This window comes from Gymnodraco acuticeps, unplaced genomic scaffold (assembly GCF_902827175.1).
Source record: "Gymnodraco acuticeps unplaced genomic scaffold, fGymAcu1.1, whole genome shotgun sequence".
Classification (NCBI taxonomy): Eukaryota; Metazoa; Chordata; class Actinopteri; order Perciformes; family Bathydraconidae; genus Gymnodraco; species Gymnodraco acuticeps.
This window is the reverse complement of record NW_022990736.1, coordinates 286,937-307,420: the sequence shown is the minus strand read 5'-3', so window position 1 is coordinate 307,420 and position 20,484 is coordinate 286,937. Positions and strand designations below refer to the sequence as shown.

Genomic DNA, 20,484 nt, shown 5'->3' with positions numbered 1-20,484 from the left:
CTCTTCAGCGAGCAGGATAAAACAACTGAGCAACGTAAACGTGAAAGAAAGAGAAAGAAACTTAAATCATGGACTCACCACTCCTTGAGCCCCGGCCCTGTCCTACATGCATTGGCTTAATCGCAGGTGCCGATCCCCACCGCCTCTGTTTTGAGTGTCTGGGGCCTGACCACGCCGCGGACGGCCTGACCCAGTCTCCGTCCTGCAATGCCTTCCGTATGCTCCCACGGCTCAGCCGCCGGCACCGTCTGAAGCACTTCCAGGCTTATTATGTCCGGCCGGAGGACGCGGAGGTGGTGGAAATGGAGGAACAGGATGTGGCCGGGGAGGTGCCGTTCGTTATCGCCATTCCGGCGGGCCGGGCGGCCCTGTTTCTCGAGGAGGAAGACGACTAGGACTCTTCAATGTCTGGTGCTTCCGGGTCCCTCATCCAGGAGGGTTCACTGCACAGGTCTGCATGTCAAGACTTCCCCTTGGTGATGGCCATGGCAGCGGAGCGTGTAGGGCTACCTCTGCCACTGCCACCGAAGCCGGTGAGCCGCCTCCGTCAGGGGTTCTATGGCCTGGTTCGTCCGGCGCAGCTGGCCTTCGTTTCGCCCCCGTTACCAGATATCTGGCAGTGTGTGGAGGCGACGTGGCGGCAGCCACTGAAGACGAAGGCTCCAGTGGCAGGTATGGCGGGAATCCTTAGGGTGCAGGGCCGCTCGGACACAGCGTGTCCCGTCGTGCCCCCCCTAGATGAGAGCCTGGCGGCCCATCTGCTTCCACAGGCAGCTGGATGGGCGGAGGGGAAGAAGCCTCTGCCCCCGCTGCCTCGTGACCGGGAAATACTGGAATATTTGGACAAAATATTCCGGCTCGGAATGCAGATGGCAGCAGCGGCCAATCATCTCGGTGTGTTGGGCGTCTCGTTGAGAGAGAGGCGCCGGTACAGAGCCCCCACGGCTCCCGTTGCCCCCTCTACCTCCTCGGCTCGTCCCGCGGAACCGGCTCAATACCGGCACTCGCCGGGACGGACTGTCCGACCTCGACAGGCTTCTGCTCCGGCTCCACCTCAGCAGAGGGCCTCTGGGTGGGGTGCACCGTCCTCCCGGAGCTGACTGGCGGTGGGAGGAAGCGTCCCGGCGGAGAGAGTGACTTTATCCACCCAGGACGCAAGGGCGAATCCCGCCTCCTCCCTCTTTGATGCAAAGATTGTGACTTTGTCACTTTCAATAAAAATGATTGCATTAATCCCAGTCTAAGTGTAATTTCTCTCCACAATTCCACACTTCCTCATAATGTTAACCGTACTGATTCCCCACTTGCTGCCCCAGTTGTAACTCCAGTAAAGGAAGCAGCTAGTGGGCATGCTTATGTGAGGGTAATAAATCGCAGGAAATGCTATTAAAGCGCTATGCGGGTACAGGGACATTATGGCTGGCGTGTTATTGTCAGGAGACACAACGCGTCTAGCATAAAAACTCAGATTAATGAATTTTACCGTCTGGGTGAAGACTGCATTATGGCGGAGTGCGCGCTCCCACGAGAGTGCGCCGTGGTGCGTTCAAGGACCTCAATCGAAAATCGGCCCTTTCTGTGTCAGCCCCCCATGGGCCGAACTTCCTTTCATGGGGAGTTTGGCGGCGGAGTGGGCCACCAGGGAATACCGCAGCTTCCTAGCTGTGGCTCCACGGCTGATTGCTTGTCCCCTAACACAGTGTTATGCGGAATGGAAGCTCAGCTGTGTATTAACAAAGTGGATGGACAGGACACTGAAACGGGGTTACTCACTCCAGTTTTGCAGCGTCCCTCCTCCATTCAACGGCATAAGAGAAGCAAATCTATCATCCCAGGAGGAGATACGTTTCCTTTCGGCAGAGATTCAGGCCCTGTTGCAAAAACAAATTGGTTCACAACTATCGACCTGAAGGATGCTTACTTTCATGTCGAAATTGCTCCAGAGCACAGAAAGTATTTGCGTTTTGCCTTCCAGGGGATAGCCTACAAGTACAACAGACTACTGTTCGGCTATTCCCTATCCCCACACGTTCAGCAAATGTGTGGCCACAGCGCTTCAGCCGCTTCGCGGCCATGGCATGAGGGTTTTCTTTTATCTGGACGGCCTCATAGTCATGGCCAGGTCCAGGGAATCGGCAATGTTTCACACAGCCCAATTTATCCTACACTTAAAGGAGACATGTCATGCTTTTCCGGTTATTACCCGTCCCCTTGTGTGTTATGAATGTTTTTATGCATGTAAACGGTGTGCAGAGTCTCAAACCCTCAAATACACCCTGTAGGGAGTAAAATTCTAAAACAGAAAATACCTCCCCAAAACGCCTCGTTGGAGATACGCCATTGTCCACTTGATTTTTCCGGGTATGGCATGATGTCAACACGTACCCGGAACAAAATGGACCAATCCGTGGAGCCGTTATGTTACGTCCACAGAGCCGTTACGTTAAGCCCCCGCTGATTGGTCCAAATTGACCAATCCACGGACTTCCTCACACACACACACACACAGTGCAGGCAGCTCTGCTGATTTCTCCTCCCTGGCTGCAGGCTGATAACAGACAGTTGGGATTGCGGCGAAATTCTCTCTGCAGACCCATTCTCTCTGCAGACCCATTCTCACAGCGTTTATCAACCTTTTTCTTACTCAATATCAAGCCACACTTATTGTTTTTACTTCGGCTGTGACTTTGTGTGTGCTCAGGATGAGTTTGGCTGTGTTTCGATGTGTATAGCTAAACAAGGAATCCGACCCGACCAATCAGAGCACACTGCGCTCACAGGGAGGGTGGGGGCTGGAGCTATTGGAGCTACAACGAGCCGTTAAAGGCAGAGAGTGAAATTCAGTGAATACACGTCGTTTACAGAGATGCTGTATGAGGAAACCAATGTGAGTTTGGAAAATTGCGCAATATACATCTATTCTAGTATACCTCAACAATGGAATTATGATCAGTGGAAATGGCCATGACATGTCTCCTTTAACCAAGTTGGGTTTTGCGGTCAATTGGAAGAAGAGCAGTCCCATACCTCACCAACAAGTGCAGTATCTGGGGAAGGTGCTCGATGCAGGCAGGCTACGCGCCACCCTGTTAGAGAGCAGACAGGCATCCCTGCTTCGGGCAGTTTGCAGACTGCGACAGGGGGCAACGGTGACAGCTTTGACCATCATGCAGACTCTGGGTCTCATGGCAGCTGCTCAATTTGTAGTGCCGCTGGGGTTGCTGCATATGCGCCGCCTGGAGAGGTGGTTTGCCGGCCTTCGTTTAGATCCCAAGAGGCACAAACGACATCTGGTGACCATCCCCCCCTCAGTGGGGGGCAACCTACTCCCCAGAGCATCTCCGGAGGGGAACTCCACTGGGGTAAGTGACCTTCTACATCACGGTGTTCACAGATGCATCCGTGACAGGATGGGGGGAGACCTGCCTAGAGAGAGCTATAGGTGGTCACTGGTCTCTGACAGAGACTCGGCACAGCAACCTTCTAGAGCTACGGGCAGTGATGTTGGTCCTCCAGCATTTCAAACCCTTAATACACTGCAAACATGTGCTGGTGAGGAGCGACAACCGCACCAAAGTGGCGTACATCAACAGGCAGGGCGGAGTCTGCTCCGCTGCCTTGTTGACCACAGCAGAGAACCTGTAGTTGTGGGCCTTGGAGATTGTGTTGTCTCTGAGAGCCCTCCACATCCCGGGACTGGAGAACAGGCGGGCCGGCCTCATGTCAAGAGGCGGGCCAAGTGGGTGGCTCACCCGGAGGTGGTGAAGGAGATCTGGGCCCAGTACGGGAGAGCGGATGTGGACCTGTTCGCCAGGCGGCGCAACAGCCAATGTACCCTATGGCCAAGAAAGCTGCTCTACGCCTTTCCACCGCTGCGCCTCATTCTCCCCCTCCTGGGGAGGGTGATGATAATCTTGACGAGGATGACTGACGAGAACATCTGTCATCTGTCGATTCCTCAGTTCTGCGGGGCAATGTCTCAGGAAGCAGGTGCAATAGGGGCGTTACCCTCTCCAACCTCTCCAGGCTTGGCTCCTGAGAGGGACAGGCTGAGACAGGGGGGATTGTTTGACAAAGTTATGCAGACTATCCAGGCAGCAAGAGCAGAATCCACCATAGCCTGTTACAGGCCAAAGTGGTTGGTATTCCAGCGATGGTGTGAGGAGTGGAGTCTAGAACCCATATCTTGTACGTTGGGCTCTATTCTGTCCTATTTACAGTTACTGGTGGACAGGGGGCTGGCTCATTCCACAGTTAAAGTTTATGCAGCAGCCATCTCGTTCTGCCATGAGGGATTTGGAGGCAGGTCAGCCTTCAGTCAGCCGCTTATGTCGCGGTTTTTGCAGGGGGTCAGGAGGCAGCGCCCAGTAGTGCATGCCTCCTCCCCGCAATGGGACCTGCCGTTGGTGCTCGAGGCTCTGGTCACAGAATCATCTGAGCCTCTGGAGCTCTCCTCCCTGAAAGCACTGTCATTGAAGACAGCGTTGCTACTTGCCTTGACTTCAGCCAAGAGAGTGTCCGAGCTGACCGCTCTGTCAGTGCACCCGAGTTGCCTTTTGATCCGGGGTGACCGTAGCAGGGCGACACTCAGACCGAACCCCTCCTTTGTTCCCAAGAGCCTAAGGAGTTCGTTCAGGTCAAGGGCTATTCAATTAGGTAGCTTTAATCTGCCACCCCATATTGGGGCCAGGGAGGCTCAATTGCACCTCCTCTGCCCGGTGCGTGCGCTAGCATGTTATGTGGAGCATGTTATGTCGGGTGCACGGCTGCCTTTAGGCGCACTGAACAGCTGTTTGTGTGCTTTGGGGGTAGTGTGGCCGGTAAAGCTCTGTCCAAGAAACGCCTGGCAGGATGGCTCTGACATTTCACATGCCTACGGACAGGTGGGGAGAGAGCCTTCCCCACAGGGGTCCGTGCACACTCTACATGGGGTATGGCTGGCTCAACAGCCTTATTCAATGGGGTGGAGGACATATGCACGGCGGCATCTTGGTCCACGCCAGGCCCCTTTTATCTCTTGGACATGTCTGGCTCCTTCTAATCGTCTGTGCTTGCTGGGGCAACACAGGACTGGTGAGGGGGGGGGGGGTCAGTGGGCAATGCATAATGCACTTATGTTTTCCCATGCTCCTTAGGGACCCGGGGAACATGGTGTGCAGTAAGCCCCATGCAGGGCGCCTTCCTCACTATTTTCCATGCACACTCTACACGAGGTAAGCGTGTCTGAGTGTGCTCTACCAGCCAAGTAAACTGCGGCCCGACTTCTCCACGGTCACAGCCGGAGGAGAAGAATTTGCGGGGCAGTGGCTGTTAACCAAAAGCCGGTCAGGGGCAGTGTGATGGGTTGATGTTGTTGGACGACAGGGTAGTTTATGCATCAGGGCTCCCCCCACTATACCCATAGAGTCCAGTAGAGGGTGGAGCCTGTGTAAGATATAACGGGGGGTTACGTATTGTAACCCTAGTTATATAAGCACAGATGGAGCCCTCTACTTGGGGCCCTGTCTGTCCTATGCCGTCTGCTGAAGAGGGTGTAGGATGACAGTCAGGAGGCGAGGCCGCCTTATATACGGTGAGCTTGCAAGCGCATTCAGGTAGGCCCGCCCCAGGGGCCGGCTACGTTTATAGATATCTCAGTAGGTGAATGCTCGCATAGTATGGTTAAGAGGTAGTACCCATAGAGTCCAGTAGAGGGCTCCGTCTGTGCTTATATAACTAGGGTTACAATACGTAACCCCCCGTTGTGTAGCACATTTAATCATCTAGCTGGCATCCTGCCACCCAAACCTGCCCAGTGATGAGAACACAGCGTATTTACGAATGGAATTCCTCTTTTGCTAGCAGCTGATGGTGTGCTTTGTTAAAAATACATTCCTGTTATTAATAAAATATCATTGTCCTATTGGGAGGTGTTTTGTGACTATGAACAACTGCAATGTCTGAATGTAGAAAGGACAGTGACACATGATGCTGGGGTGTTTTTTGAAGTGACTTGGAAGCTCTCGTCAAGGACTTAAGCAATGCATCGCTTTGTAGAAGCGTATGCCAATTTGTAAGTCTTCAAACCTGTGCAAACCAGTTGCTTACAGTGGAGGCAGAGTGCGACCATGTCACATTTTTTACTCGCAAAAAATTATCCCAAATGCTACCACTTTGGACAAGTCAAGAGCCCTGCAGAGATAATTAGCAAGGCTCCAGAGAATCACGATAAATGCTTACCTTCATCACGTTAGAATGTTGTGTGTGTTGAGTCTTCTTCAGGAATTGCCTTTGTTGCAGAGCACATCATGGCTGCATCCCCTCGTAGTGTCTCTCTGGCTGATAGATTGTGCTGTGTTGTGGCAACAATTGAGTCAACAGTCTAGTATTTTAAGTTAAACGACATTGCTTTAATTAAAGATGATCTCACAGATAATGACTCCTGACTGGATCATTTGTCTCTGTTATCTCTCAGCTCTGCTGTGTCCTTTTCTCTCTTTTTTCGGCACTTCCCTGTCGCTCTTCTGTATTTCCCTGTAAGTAAGATCATAGACACAGTCCTGGCTTCTCTCTGTATCATCACAAGCATAACCACTGTGTCACAAGCCGGCTATTTGACAGGAAATGGCAATTGTTCTGGCAAGATAAGGCCTTTGATGTTTGTAGATGATAGCTATCTGCGGGATCCTTTTACTTCTCCAAGCCTACATTCCTCTTTGACATGGGTTAAATATCTCTAGAGGCTCCTATTTTTGGACAGAGGAGCTCTTTTTACAGTGTTAAATGATATGCTAACTATAACTCGATTCATGCTTATTATTACATACTGTACCTATATTCATAAGTGGTCTTGTTTTACCTCAGCATCCTGTCTTCTTTTTCCTTCTAATGTCAATGCAGTAACCTTGACCCTTGATGATTTCATTATAAGGTCAATTGAAAGATTTGGTCTCAGCTATGTTAAAGGCTAAGATTTAAACATGTTAAACATGAAACGTCCATGGCACAAATACGATACAGTAACAGCACCGGCCTCAGAAGCTAATCTGAGCAGATAGACATGCGAATCTGAGCAGATGGACATGCAGTAGGTGTTGTGTTTTCATAATTATATACACAATACATTTAAAATATACACAAAAATATGATTGTGAACATATATAAAAAAGATGGATCCAGAGTGGTGTCCATTGGCATCAAACAGAACCCAGACAGCAGGTGCAGCCACTACTTAGGATCCATACTATTACATGTGGCATTTTGCATGATTACATTTTGACTGGAGACACAACAAGTCAGAGGATGATACCCCCGATGCTGATGATGACAGGCATTTACAGGCCATGAATTCAGAATGATAGAAACAGCAGATAGAAAGACATAGAGAGGAAGAGGAGGAGCTCGGTCCCCCATTAGTCTGAGCCTACAGCAGCCAGACTGTGTGCTTGGTGCAAGTCAGGCCTGAGTGAGTCCGAACTAATCTTTATCCATGAGGTAGTCCAAGCCTACTTTTAACAGTGGAGAGGGTGTCCACCTCCCGAACACAAACAGTGAACTGGCCCCAGAGGAGACTCTTTCTTCCATTCTACTTCTCTGGACTCAGATTATCCTATTTTTTACTGTTAAAGTGTTGCTTATTGATTGTTTTAATTTGCTTGATTGATAGTTATAGTAGGGTATCATCTGCATATCACAATGGGCAAACTGTGTAATTACAACTTCTAAATCTCAACGTACGATATGGGGTCGAATACAAATCCTTTTTCCCATACTTACATTGTGAGAGAGACGTCCGATAATCAGTGGATAGTTGTTTTTAAGGTACATCAACTTATTACGAACACTTAAATGGCCCTTGTTGAAATAATTTTGTCCTAAAATGTGTACAATTTGCTAATGGCTGAATCCGGAGTTATTTTCCTAGTCATAGTTAACATGCATCAGATTGAGGAGGACTGCGGTCCATTGCGCTCATATCACAAGTTTGGAATGTAATTCATCACTTTTATCATCTCATGAAACATTGATGGGCTGTAAAGCAACTTTAGCACAATTTTATTAAATATAACATAATATTATTTGCAGGCTATTTACTTATATACTGGACAAATGCACACCCTCCTAATATACATACATGGGCACATAACATTTATTTTTTCATCATGATTATTATATGATGTCCGGTTAAGTTGTCAAACGTGGCCAGTTGGTTTATGTGTCTTAATAATACATCCATTGTTAACCTTTTTGTCAGTTGTAGACCCTCATTTCAATATTGTTGTTTATTTTATGTTGAGAATTCTCAACATAATAACTTAAATTAAATCCATGATGCTCTGGAAAACATTCAAATCCCAAGTGTTATTTATATCTATGTTTATTAAAAAGACATATTGTAGATGTTTCGGGTCTAATTTGAATCTGGCCCGCTGAAAATATACTATTTCCTCTTTGTTCTCCTCACCACAGCGAGGGAAGAGAACGTGGCCACTTTCCGTGGCTCAGAGTACTTCTGCTACGACCTCTCCCAGAACCCCATCCAGAGCAGCAGCGACGAGATCACACTCTCCTTCAAGACGTGGCAGCGCAACGGCCTTATCCTTCACACTGGCAAGTCAGCTGACTACGTCAACCTGGCGCTGAAAGATGGTGCTGTCTCCCTCGTTATCAACCTGGGCTCCGGTGCCTTTGAGGCCATCGTGGAGCCAGTCAACGGGAAGTTCAACGACAACTCATGGCACGATGTCAAAGTGACCCGCAACCTCCGGCAGGTAAGGGGAAGAGATGGATGTGCAAACCTTTTATGAATTTGATCTTAATTATGGTGTTGATGATTTATAGCAGTCATGTTTTTACATGCTAGCTAGCTGAAAGCTTGCTGTTAGCAAGAAAGAACAGCATGCACAGCTTACTCGCTTGATAATTGCCAGTGAGCTTGCTGACTCATCCATTTAGGATTTTTTAGCTGACCATTCTGAAAAAGTCTTCACTGTTCAAATGTTTTAACAATTAGGCAAAGGAGACAAGTTGAACCTGGCTAATAGCTCTGTGTAGATTTACTTTGAATGAACCCCAACAGTTTTTTGTATTATCTTGTTTTTTTAAACATTTGTTATCTTTAAATGTCACTCATTTTCAGGTGTTAATTTATCTGTCTGTCCTTTTTCATCTCATGGTTTTACATGACTTTTTTCTTTCTCTCTTTCCATTACCTTCCTCCCCCTTATCTGTCTGAGGATAATGTTTTAATGAGTTGATGGTGGAGGGCTGTGTCATGCAATTCAAGTTTGCTGCTAAGAGTCGTGTGTTGGACATTAGTCTAATTAGCTCACTACCATGTCAAATAAAGATAAAATCAGAACTATGCATTCACTAGGTCTCACATAATTTTACGCTATATATTTCTATGTATGAATAACATTTATTTGATGCAACAACAAACAAAAAGCAACAATAGATTTAACAGACTCAATAAGGTCAAAACAACATCCAGAGACAGACAGAGAGAAAATGTCTGCCGTAGTTTTTTTAAGTAAAGAAATTGCACGATTTCTGGATCCCCTTGATAAACACAACTCACCATCTACCGTACATACCTTTGCACTTATCAAAAACAAATACACCGGCAAACCAAATGGTAGAAGATTAACTTATTTTCATTTCAAAAAAGCTTTCAATGTTTGACATGAAGGCTCTGGACGTGTGATTTTGCCTACAAACAAAAAATGATGTGATGACAATGACAGATATGCATATTCACAAATGACAGATAACAGCTTTTTTTCAAAAGCTACTTCCAAATCCTGGAGCAGTACTGTTATGTTCATCGTTTTTTAAATGATGTGATCCACTGATAGTTCTAGGCGCAGAACACAGACTCATGAGCAGATCATGTTTAACAGATGTATTAAGCCATGGATGAGGGGACAGGCAGGAGACGCAGGACATGAAGATGCAAGGCAAGGCCGTGAGAGAGCAGGGGGGATGGAGAGGAGGCTGGACGGAAAAAACCCTTATAAATAAGAAACTAGACTAAGCGACCTAGAGCGAGTAACTACCACCAACAATCTGGGATGAATGACTGGAGAACAGAAGTAGTTATAGTCAGGCTGATGAGAGAAAGGGGAGCAGGTGTGCAGCAGGTCTGCATGGCCTCACGCTCAGGTCAGGGAAACAGGCGGCTGGGGAATCATCGAGGCCATGGAGGGCCTGGAGAGTGCTTGAGGATTGCTGAAGACTGATAAATCAGGCTCTGATAAACTGATGGGACTCTAACAGGTTGAGTAACTCAGCAACCCTGGGGGGGAAACTGCAGACTGCAGGTACGAGGAGGGCAGATCAGCACCAAATCCTGACCAGTCTCTGTGAGGGCAGCTTTAACCAGGACTGGGGGAGGACATGACATGGAACTGAATTATATCATGATGATTAAGATAGACGGGAGGATGGATACTTTATCGATCTCAAACTGGGAATTTCTCTCAAAGGTCGCTGCATTTCTCCTAGTATCAGGAGCAGTGTGCAGACACGCAAGCCACAAACCTCACACAAGATTATCATGTTGGCCTGGGTAGGAGCCGCATTTAAGTTTATTTTGTTTTGATTTATTTGGAACCTTTATTAATGTATTTTTCTGTTTCAGTGAGAGGTGTGCTTTGGGTTAGGGTTAGCCCTAACCCTAGCACTAAATGGTTTTAGAAAAATATCGACTCTTTGTTTGTAGATATCTACTAAACTACAGCAGACAAATACAGAGAGTAATGTAGGCCTGTTATACTGAGTGATATATATTTTACACACTGCTCTGCTTTCTGCACGGAATTTCCCGGAAATGCATCCACGGAGGAGCCGTGGAGGAACCATCAGTGTCTCCTCGGTTAGAGCTCCTCCAGAGAGCCTCCTCGATGCTTGGTCCTCAATGTGCATTTAGAGAAATGAGATGTCCTTCAACATGGCACGCTGAAATCCATTTCCGGGTCACTACCTGAGGACCGAGGAGTCGAGGAGGGGAAATTAGAGAATTGAGAAGCCTTCAGTGTCCAACATGAGATGCATTGTGCTTAACCTACCATACAAGCTCAGGGAGAGATGGCGCAGCAAAGCTTACGCACTGCAAGAGGAGCGCAGTGGTTGAGTAAGGATTTTAGACCTTATCTATTTAATTGAAAGGCAAGCTCGCATAGCAGCAGACCCAGTTTTTGGTGACCTTCAAGACCAGTCAGCTGCCAAAGGAAAAGTGGCTGTAAAGACTAGATTTCATGTTAAGTCGCAGATCTCAAAGGCGTATGGTAAATGGACTGTACTTATATAGTGCACACAAAACTAGGGCCACCAGGGTGGGTGGAGGGGTCTGGAGGACGGGTTTGGACTGACAGCCCAGGAGCACAGCGGAGGACCCGGAAGGGATCTCGGGCGGACGGCCCGGGGGCAAGGCAGAGTCCGCGGTGGGGGTCTCAGGCGTACGACCCGGGGGCAAGGCAGAAGCGGAGAAGGGGGACTCGGGCGGACGGCCCGGGGGCAAGGCAGAGTCCATGGTGGGGGTCTCGGGCGGACGGCCCGGGGGCAAGGCAGAGTCCATGGAGGGGGTCTCGGGCGGACGGCCCGGGGGCAAGACAGAGTCCATAGAGGGGGTCTCGGGCGGACGGCCGGGGGGCAAGGCAGAGTTCATAAAGGGGCGAAGGCCACAGCGGGCGAACTCAGGGGGCCGAGCATGAGGGCGAAGGCAGCGGCTGGAAGAGTCAGGGGACCGGGCCCGAGGGCCAGGGCCGGGAAAGTCAGGGGGCCGGGCTCGAGAGCGAAGACTGCAGCACTCAGGGGGCCGGGCTCGAGGGCGAAGACCGTAGCTCTCAGGGGGCTGACCCCAGCGGAACCTCCAACGGCACAGGACATAGGGTTGGCAGGACCCCCGGCAGAAGAGTCGTCGGTGGGACCCCCAACGGGACAGGACATAGGGTTGGTAGGACCCCCAGCGGAACCTCCAACGGCACAGGACATAGGGTTGGCAGGACCCCCGGCAGAATAGTAGTCGGCGGGGCCTCCAACGGCACAGGACAGAGGGTTGGCAGGACCCCCGGCAGAAGAGAAGTCGGCGGGACCCCCAACGGCACAGGACATAGGGTTGGCAGGACCCCCGGCAGAAGAGTAGTCGGCAGGGCCTCCAACGGCACAGGACAGAGGGTTGGCAGGACCCCCGGCAGAAGAGTAGTCAGCGGGACCCCCAATGGAACTCGAGAGGGAACTCGAGAGGGGACTAGAGAGGGGACTAGAGAGGGGACTAGAGAGGGGACTTGAGAGGGGACTCGAGAGGTGACTTGAGCGGGGACTCGAGAGGGAACTTGAGATGTGGCTTGAGAGGTCAATCAATCAATCAATGTTTATTTATATAGCCCAATATCACAAATGTTACATTTGTCTCAGTGGACTTTACAGTTTGTACAAAATATCAGTATGACAATACGACACCCTCTGTCCTTAGACCCTCACATCGTACAAGGAAAAACTCCCGGAGAAAACCCACAGTTTAAAGGGAAAAATGGGAGAAACCTCAGGGAGAGCAACAGAGGAGGGATCCCTCTCCCAGGATGGACAGACGTGCAATAGATGCCGTGTGTAAATTGAAAAGATAATACATTTGCAACATAGGTAGTCCAAATGTTTGGAAATGCATGTGTGTATAATAGGAAGATGAATCCACGAGGATATCCATCCAGGACCTATGATCCAGGACCACAGCCACGACTCAAGATCCAGGACAGAGGAGCGCAGGATCATCCATGACTCCGGCGTATACAGACACCAAAAAGAAAGACATTTGGGGAAGCTGGGTTAATCGGAACATGAGAGTACACAGGTATAGACAGAGAGAAGGAAGAAGTAAGATGTCCCCCGACAAACTAAGCCTATATCAGCAAAACTAGGGGCTGAATCTAATCAGCCCTAACTATAAGCTTTATCAAAAAGGAAGGTCTTAAGCGCACTCTTAAAAACGGATAGGGTGTCTGCCGCCCGAACACAAACTGGAAGCTGATTCCACAAATGTGGAGCTTGATAAGAAAAAAGAGGTGACTGGAGAGAGGACTCGAGAGGGGACTCGAGAAGAGACTCGAGAGGGGACTTGAGACGGTCAGTTCGCCGACAGGACACGGGGAGCTGGCGTCGGCCGGAGAGCCAGTCCTGGAGCCGAAACTATGGCTGCTGGGGCCGGTTCTGGAGCCGGAACCATGGCTGTTGGGCACGGAACAGAAGCCTGGACCCTGGCTGTGTGAGCCAGGTAATGGAGCACGGAGGCATGGCTGTGTGGGCCGGTACTGGTGCACAGATCCATGACTTTGTGGGCCGGTTCTGGAGCCTGAACCATGGCTGCTGGGGCCAGAACTGGGGCTGGAACCATGGCTGCTCGGACCAGAACTGGGGCAGGAACCATGGCTGCTGGGACCAGAACTGGGGCAGGAACCATGGCTGCTGGGGCCAGAACTGGGGCCGGAACCATGGCTGCTGGGGCCAGGACTGAGGCTGGAACCATGGCTGCTCGGACCAGAACTGGGGCTGGAACCATGGCTGCTGGGGCCAGGACTGAGGCTGGAACCATGGCTGCTGGGGCCGGAACCATGACTCTTGGGGCTCGGGCTGCTAGCCTGGACTTGTGACTCCTTCTCTTAGGAGCCTTTTGGAGGATCCGTGGACCTCCAAAAGCCAGACGAGTACCAGAGAACGGCTCCTGGACAGGAGCAGGACATGGGGAAGAAGCAGGGGTTGACTCCAGACGGAACACACCGAGACGTATGGTGTCAGGCTGGGAACCGGCCGGGAGGCAGGGGGACAGCACGCCTGGGGCTAGCAGGCCGGGAATCACACACCGAGAGGAAGTCCAAAATCCAGCCAGGTAAGAACTTCACTAAGCATGGTTTCTCAATAGCCATCTGGTGCGCCTCTGCCAGAGCAGCCTCTCTCTGCTGAACACCGGACGCTCCCCTCCACCTATCAGAGCAGCCAGCCAAAGAAAAGGAACAACTTAGTAATTCCAGCTCAAATGGATCTGCTGGACCCATCCTTGGTTGGTTCATTCTGTTAGGGCTGAGCGAAGCAGGCAGGACCCAAATGCAGATTACACTGAAAATACCTTTATATCAAGGTTAACACGGACAAACTGAACACTACCCCGTGAACACAGTCACAGACAAACAATGAACCAACAAAGACAGCCAGAAAAACCAGAACTTAAATACACACAAGACTAATCACACAAACAAGACAAAGGTGAGGAGGGAGGAGAAAACACAGGGGCACCAGGTGACAGAAAGCGACAGGCAAGACAGGGGGTGAAGACTTTTCAAAATAAAACATGAAACCAAAGACAGAAAAAGACAAGACAAAACACAACACAGACAGATCGTGACAATCCAGTCTTTAAGACCCCTCAAACCGCTTTACATACGTTCATGTCGTTCACCCATTCACACCCATTCATACAGAGCAGTGTACCTTACTATAGGAACTAAATAACATTCACACACTGTTGGCCATGCCATCAGGAGCAACTCAGGGTTAAGTATCTTGCCCAATGATACATCGACATTTTGACTGCATGGGCTGGGATCGAACCCACAACCTTCTGGTTGAAAGACGACCGCACTCCCTTGCAGCCACAGCAGTTTTGCCACGGGTGTCGCTATTTCCCCAAAAGAAAAATAGCCTGAACCCACTTGTCCCTTCTGTAGGTGCAAGCACACATTGGAACTGTGTAAACAATTATTGGAAGAAACACATAGGATCAAGCTGAACTTTGTAAAGATCAAGGGTATAAGCTTTGGCTGTCTCTCCATAGGCCACATTAGTAGAGACTGTAAACAACGCCTCACCTGTAGAGTTTGCAAGCAAGCCCACCCAAGTGCCCTGCACATCTATGTTAAAGATGGTCCAACTAAACAGACTGAAAGGCCCTCTGGTGTAGCAGGCAGAACCACAGCAGAGTTATGTGGCCACATAGGGGCCGGAGAACAAAATAATGTGCTGTCCATTGTCCCAGTGCAAGTTAAGGCAGCAAAAGGCAGTCAAGTATTTCAAGTCTATGCCCTCCTGGACCCTGGTTCCACCGCTACCTTCTGCTCCGAAGTGCTGATGTCTAAACTCAACCTGAAAGGCAGAAAAACACATATTCTGTTAAGCACAATGAATCAGCAAAACTGGTGCCATCTCATGTCATACCTGGAATTGAAGTTTCAGCACTGGACAGCGACAACTTCTTACCTCTTCCTGACGTTTTCACCCAGAGAGAAATGCCAGTCACCTCCAGTAGCATTCCCAACCAGAATGACTTAACGCAGTGGGCGTACCTGAATAAAGTCAAACTTCCCAGTATCAGTGCTAAAGTGGAATTATTAGTTGGCACGAAAGCTCCAAAGCTGTTAGAGCCATGGGAGGTTGTTAATAGCCAAGGTGAGGGCCCCTACGCAGTAAAAACTCTATTGGGGTGGGTTGTAAATGGGCCACTCAGAAATGGCGGTGAGGGCAGTACGGTGACTGTGAATAGGATATCTGCCACAAGTTTGGAAGAGCTTCTAATGTCCCTGAATGCAGAGCTACTGCAGGGACCTGATCTGAGTAATTCTCTTGTGGGAGTCATTGTGAGATTTTGCAAAGAGCCAATTGGATTTATGGCCGACATAAAATCAATGTTCCATCAGGTCAGAATGGATAAATCTCATGTGGACTACTTGCGGTTTCTGTGGTGGCCACAAGGTGATACCAGTAAGCCCCCAAAAGAATACCGCATGCTGGCGCACATTTTTGGTGCTGTGTCCTCCCCAAGCTGTGCAATTTTTGCATTACAAAAAACGGCTGATGACAATGAAAATAGGTTCCCACCTCAAGTAGCTGAAACTGTCCGAAGCAACTTTTATGTTGACGACTGTGTAAAGTCAGTCTCAAAAGAAACTGAAGCCATCCAGCTAGTAAAGGACCTCACTGCATTATGCAGAAGAGGCGGGTTTCAGCTGACCCAGTGGGTTAGCAACAGCAGAGCAGTTCTGGCCTCCATCCCCACAGAGCAAAGGGCAAAGGATGTTAGGACTTTGGATCTCGACAAAGACAGTCTCCCCATTGAAAGAACATTGGGTTTGCAGTGGGGTCTGGACTCTGACCATTTCCAGTTTAACATCCATCTCAACCAGAAGCCACATACACGAAGAGGAATACTTTCAGTTGTAAGTTCAATCTTTGATCCACTCGGCTTTCTGGCTCCTCTGATTCTCCCAGCCAAGCAGTTGCTGCAAGAGCTCTGCCAGAGAGGTTTTGGGTGGGACGAACCTTTGCCCCAGACTATATCAGATAAATGGATCGAATGGATAGCAAGTCTGGAGAGGATAAAACACTTCCAAGTGCCTCGCTGTCTGAAGCCAAAGAGCTATGGAACACGAAAGTTTGCACAGCTGCATCACTTCTCAGATGCCAGTGAGAATGGCTATGGCTCAGTAAGCCATTAGGCAGGTTAACATTCAGGATGTTGTTCATGTTGCCTTTGTCCTAGGAACATCCAGAGTCCTTCCTTTAAAGCACATCACAGTACCGCGGCTGGAGTTGGCAGCTGCAACACTGTTGGTGAAGGTGGACAAAATGCTGAGGAAAGAACTACACATGGACTTAAACCCCTCAGTCTTCTGGACGGATAGCCAAACAGTACTCAAGTACATTGGTAATGACTACACTAGGTTTAAGACCTATGTTGCCAACAGAGTGTCACTGATTCGTGACAATAGTGAACGATCTCAATGGAGGTATGTAAGCAGCAAGGAAAATCCTGCTGATGACGCCTCGAGAGGAATGAGTGCAGTCAAATTCATGCAGCAGGTGGATACATGCCCCAGAGTTCCTATGGAAGCCGAAGGAAAGTTGGCCTCTGGAAAAATCATTGACCTCCGAGCCAGTGTTGCAAAATGACCCAGAGGTCAGGAAAAACGCTGCAGTATTCACAACAGTGGCAAGCATTGAAACTCCCACAGACCGTCTTATTTCATACTTCTCTGATTGGAAGAGGCTACTTAAAGCAGTGGCATGGTACCTCAAGGTGAAGAATGCTCTGATGTTGACCGTCAAAAAGCGTAAAGAGCTTTCCTCAGGTCCCATCACCACCCGCTCGAGCAGCCAAAAGGTGAGCACTGAGCTAAGCGCTTTCAGGTCCACACTTGGTGGACAGCTCCTCACAGTGGAAGACCTCTCACAGGCAGAGAGGTCAGTCATCACCTATGTTCAAAAGCAATCCTTCCCAGTGGAAATGGCAGCGCTGGAAACCGCTCCATTTAGAGTGCAGAAGAGTAGTAAGATCTGTAGGCTCGATCCTATACTGGATGAAGGCATCATGAGAGTAGGCGGCCGCCTACACAGATCTGCAATGCCTGATGAGACCAAGCACCCTTATATTCTGCCCAAAGATGCTCACACTTCAGTTCTCCTACTACGACACATCCACGAACGCTCTGGACACAGCGGGAGAAACGACATGCTTTCAGAGCTCCGTAAGAAGTACTGGGTTTTAAAGGGAAACTCAGCAGCAAGGAAAATAGTCTCAAAGTGTGTTGTGTGTCGGCGTGTGAGAGGCAAGACAGGTGAGCAGAAAATGGCCGATTTGCCACAAGAAATAATCCTACCTGACCTCCCTCCTTTCACCAATGACGGATTGGACTATTTTGGACCGCTTAAAGTGAAGCGAGGAAGGAGTATGGTTAAACGGTCTGGAGCCCTGTTTACCTGCATGAGTAGCAGAGCTGTACATCTGGAGGTGGCTTACTCGTTAGACACAGACTCATGTATTCATGCTCTGAGAAGATTTGTTTGCAGGAGAGGTCAGGTTAAGCATATCAGATCGGACAACGGTACAAACCTGGTGGGGGCCCAAACTGAGCTCAGAAAGGCCATGAGTTCACTAAACGAAGGGAAAATCCAAGGCGCTTTGCACCCTGAAGGAATCCAGTGGAGTTTCAATCCACCGGCAGCCTCACATTATGGTGGAGTCTGGGTAAGACTCATAAGATCTGTCCGTCAGGTGCTGACCTCCACTCTCCATCAGCAAACCCTCGACGATGAAGGCCTACAAACCATCTTCTGCGAGGTAGAGTCCATCCTCAATAACCGTCCTCTCTCCACCGTGTCCTCCGATCCACACGACCTGGAACCACTGACTCCCAATCACATCCTCCTGCTAAAAACGCAACCTATCCTACCTCCGGGAAAGTTTCAGAGATCTGACCTCTATGCCAGGCGCCGCTGGAAGCAGGTCCAGTACATGGCGGATCTGTTCTGGCATAGATGGACACAGGAATACCTTCTGCTGCTCCAAGAGAGACAGTAATGGAACACAGTGAGGAAAAACATTAGCGTTGGAGATGTCATCCTAGTAGTTGACCCAACTGCTCCACGGGGGTACTGGAGACCAAGCCTGATGCAAGAGGTCTGACCCGTACAGTGAAGCTCCAGACGAAAACCTCCATTATCGATAGGCCCATAGCTAAGCTGTGCCGCCTCCAGGAGAAGAAAGAATAATAGGTCTTCTTTCAACATCAATAAGGGATGTAATGTATATACTTTATTTTTCTAAATTCATTATTTGTTGGTCGTTTTACAGCTCCCTTTATTTTTGGGGTAATTTGAGTAATTGATTCTGGTGTGTAGGAGAAACTTTTAGATTTTGGCCACTACAGCCTGTCATCAAGTTATTCCCAAAGTTCCTCAGAGAGTATTTTGTCAATCAAGAAGCCAGAACAAATTGTTAAATACTCTTACTTTCACTCATATGTGAGAATAGGCGCTGTATTGCCCATCTGCTGTTAAGAAGAGCAGCTCTGCAACATTAGTAGGTTGCTGCTGTACAAGTTTGAACGAGTATGATTACAGTTAATCTGCCTTGATCATGAAGCCACTCCACAACATTCTTTAAATGTGTTTTTTCTATCTGGACGCTTTGAGGAAATAAATGACAAACCTTATCAGATTGTTTTCCCAATCCTTTTAACCTTGCTTCCTGTTTCCAGCTTTTAACCTGACTGTAAGTAAGTAGAGATTAAAAGAATAACATGACCCATTGCTTTACTAACATGTGTACCAACCCCTTGCTTTTTTATTATTTGGTTTGAATGAACTTTCATGTATTTTTTTCAATTGTATCATTTTGTTTTTTACCTACCCGCCTCTCTGCAAAGCAAACAGGCATTGGACGCGCTATCGTAAACACTCTCCATTTCATGGTAGATATTGCTTTATGTCATTTTTGGTTTGCTGTGTGCTTCTTCCCTTCCTCTCTTCAGACTTCAGTATATCAGGTTACAATTTCTAAAACAAATCCTGTTTTTATTTCCTTCCTTTGCTGTTTGCTTTCCTCATCTTGTCATTCATCTGGCCGTCCACTGATGTTTTAAATCTATCCCTCTGCTCAGGTCACATATTACTTTGCTACTTCACTAATCTGCTTCATTCCAGATGTTCCTTTTACATGCAATGTTGAGCATATTACACCCAGAATAAAAAGGAAGACTCTGAGAATTCTGACCTGTGCACTATATGTGCATGGCCTGACATGGACTGAATCCTCCATATACCAGACTCTCAATTCATTCACACTCCTGAACAAGTGCAACTATGAGGCAACCCGTATTGCTTTAGAGAAATGGATGAATCCACCAGGGCACCAACACTGTTTTACCCATGGTCATTTTCAGGAACAGACTGTGCAGAAATCCATTGCAGTATATACTGGTCATCTGAATGTAGCAATGACGAAATAAAAGACAGTTATTAGTTATGTACGTCGTTATTTTCCACCTCTGCTGGTTAGACCCTAACTTTTAGTTCACAGATGATATTTGATTTTTCTCTGAATCATTTCATACAGTGTGTGTGTAATCTGCCCTTCTGTGTGACCTGCATGTTTGCATTAGATTTTCTCTGTTGTGACTCCTCCCTCTTCTTGGGTTGGGTGTTTTTATCATGTGTGTTTATTCTGTTCGTTTCTTGCCTCCCTCACATGTAGACATAACACAAGATCACATAAACACAGCATGGTTTGTGCATTATTAGTAACACATGAAGATGGACATAAATTCATGTTTGTCAGTTACTGGAACTAACTTCACCCATTTGATGTCTTTCTTTAGTGTTTCTACTAACCCTTCATACCTATACATGGTTAATATCCACACCAATGTAAAATCAGCAGGTCTAAGACTCAAATTGCAAAACCATCTCAGTTCTAAGTTCTAAAAGATTTCTATCATGAAAATTCAAGTTACAAGTTGTATTTCCACATTCACTGTTCACTCCTCATTGTCAGGTGACAATATCAGTGGATGGGATTCTGACCACCACGGGTTACACCCAGGAAGACTACACCATGTTGGGCTCTGATGACTTCTTCTATGTGGGAGGAAGTCCCAGCACCGCAGACCTGCCGGGGTCTCCAGTCAGCAACAACTTCATGGGCTGTCTCAAGGAGGTACAGTATCTGCTTTATTGTTCACT

General features: G+C 48.4%; 1 protein-coding gene across 4 annotated transcripts in view; it reads left to right on the top strand.

The window, feature by feature from the left end:
- Positions 1–20,484, top strand: part of nrxn3a (neurexin 3a) — a 244,143-nt gene that overhangs the window by 94,395 nt on the left and 129,264 nt on the right. For 3 of the 4 annotated variants that reach the window (XM_034231879.1, XM_034231878.1, XM_034231877.1), the window contains 2 exons: positions 8,449–8,750; positions 20,297–20,458. In XM_034231879.1, coding sequence (XP_034087770.1) covers positions 8,449–8,750; positions 20,297–20,458 — 464 coding nt within the window. Of the gene's footprint in view, positions 1–8,448; positions 8,751–19,169; positions 19,215–20,296; positions 20,459–20,484 lie in introns of all 4 variants that reach the window. The other variant, XM_034231876.1, reaches the window with a different exon arrangement.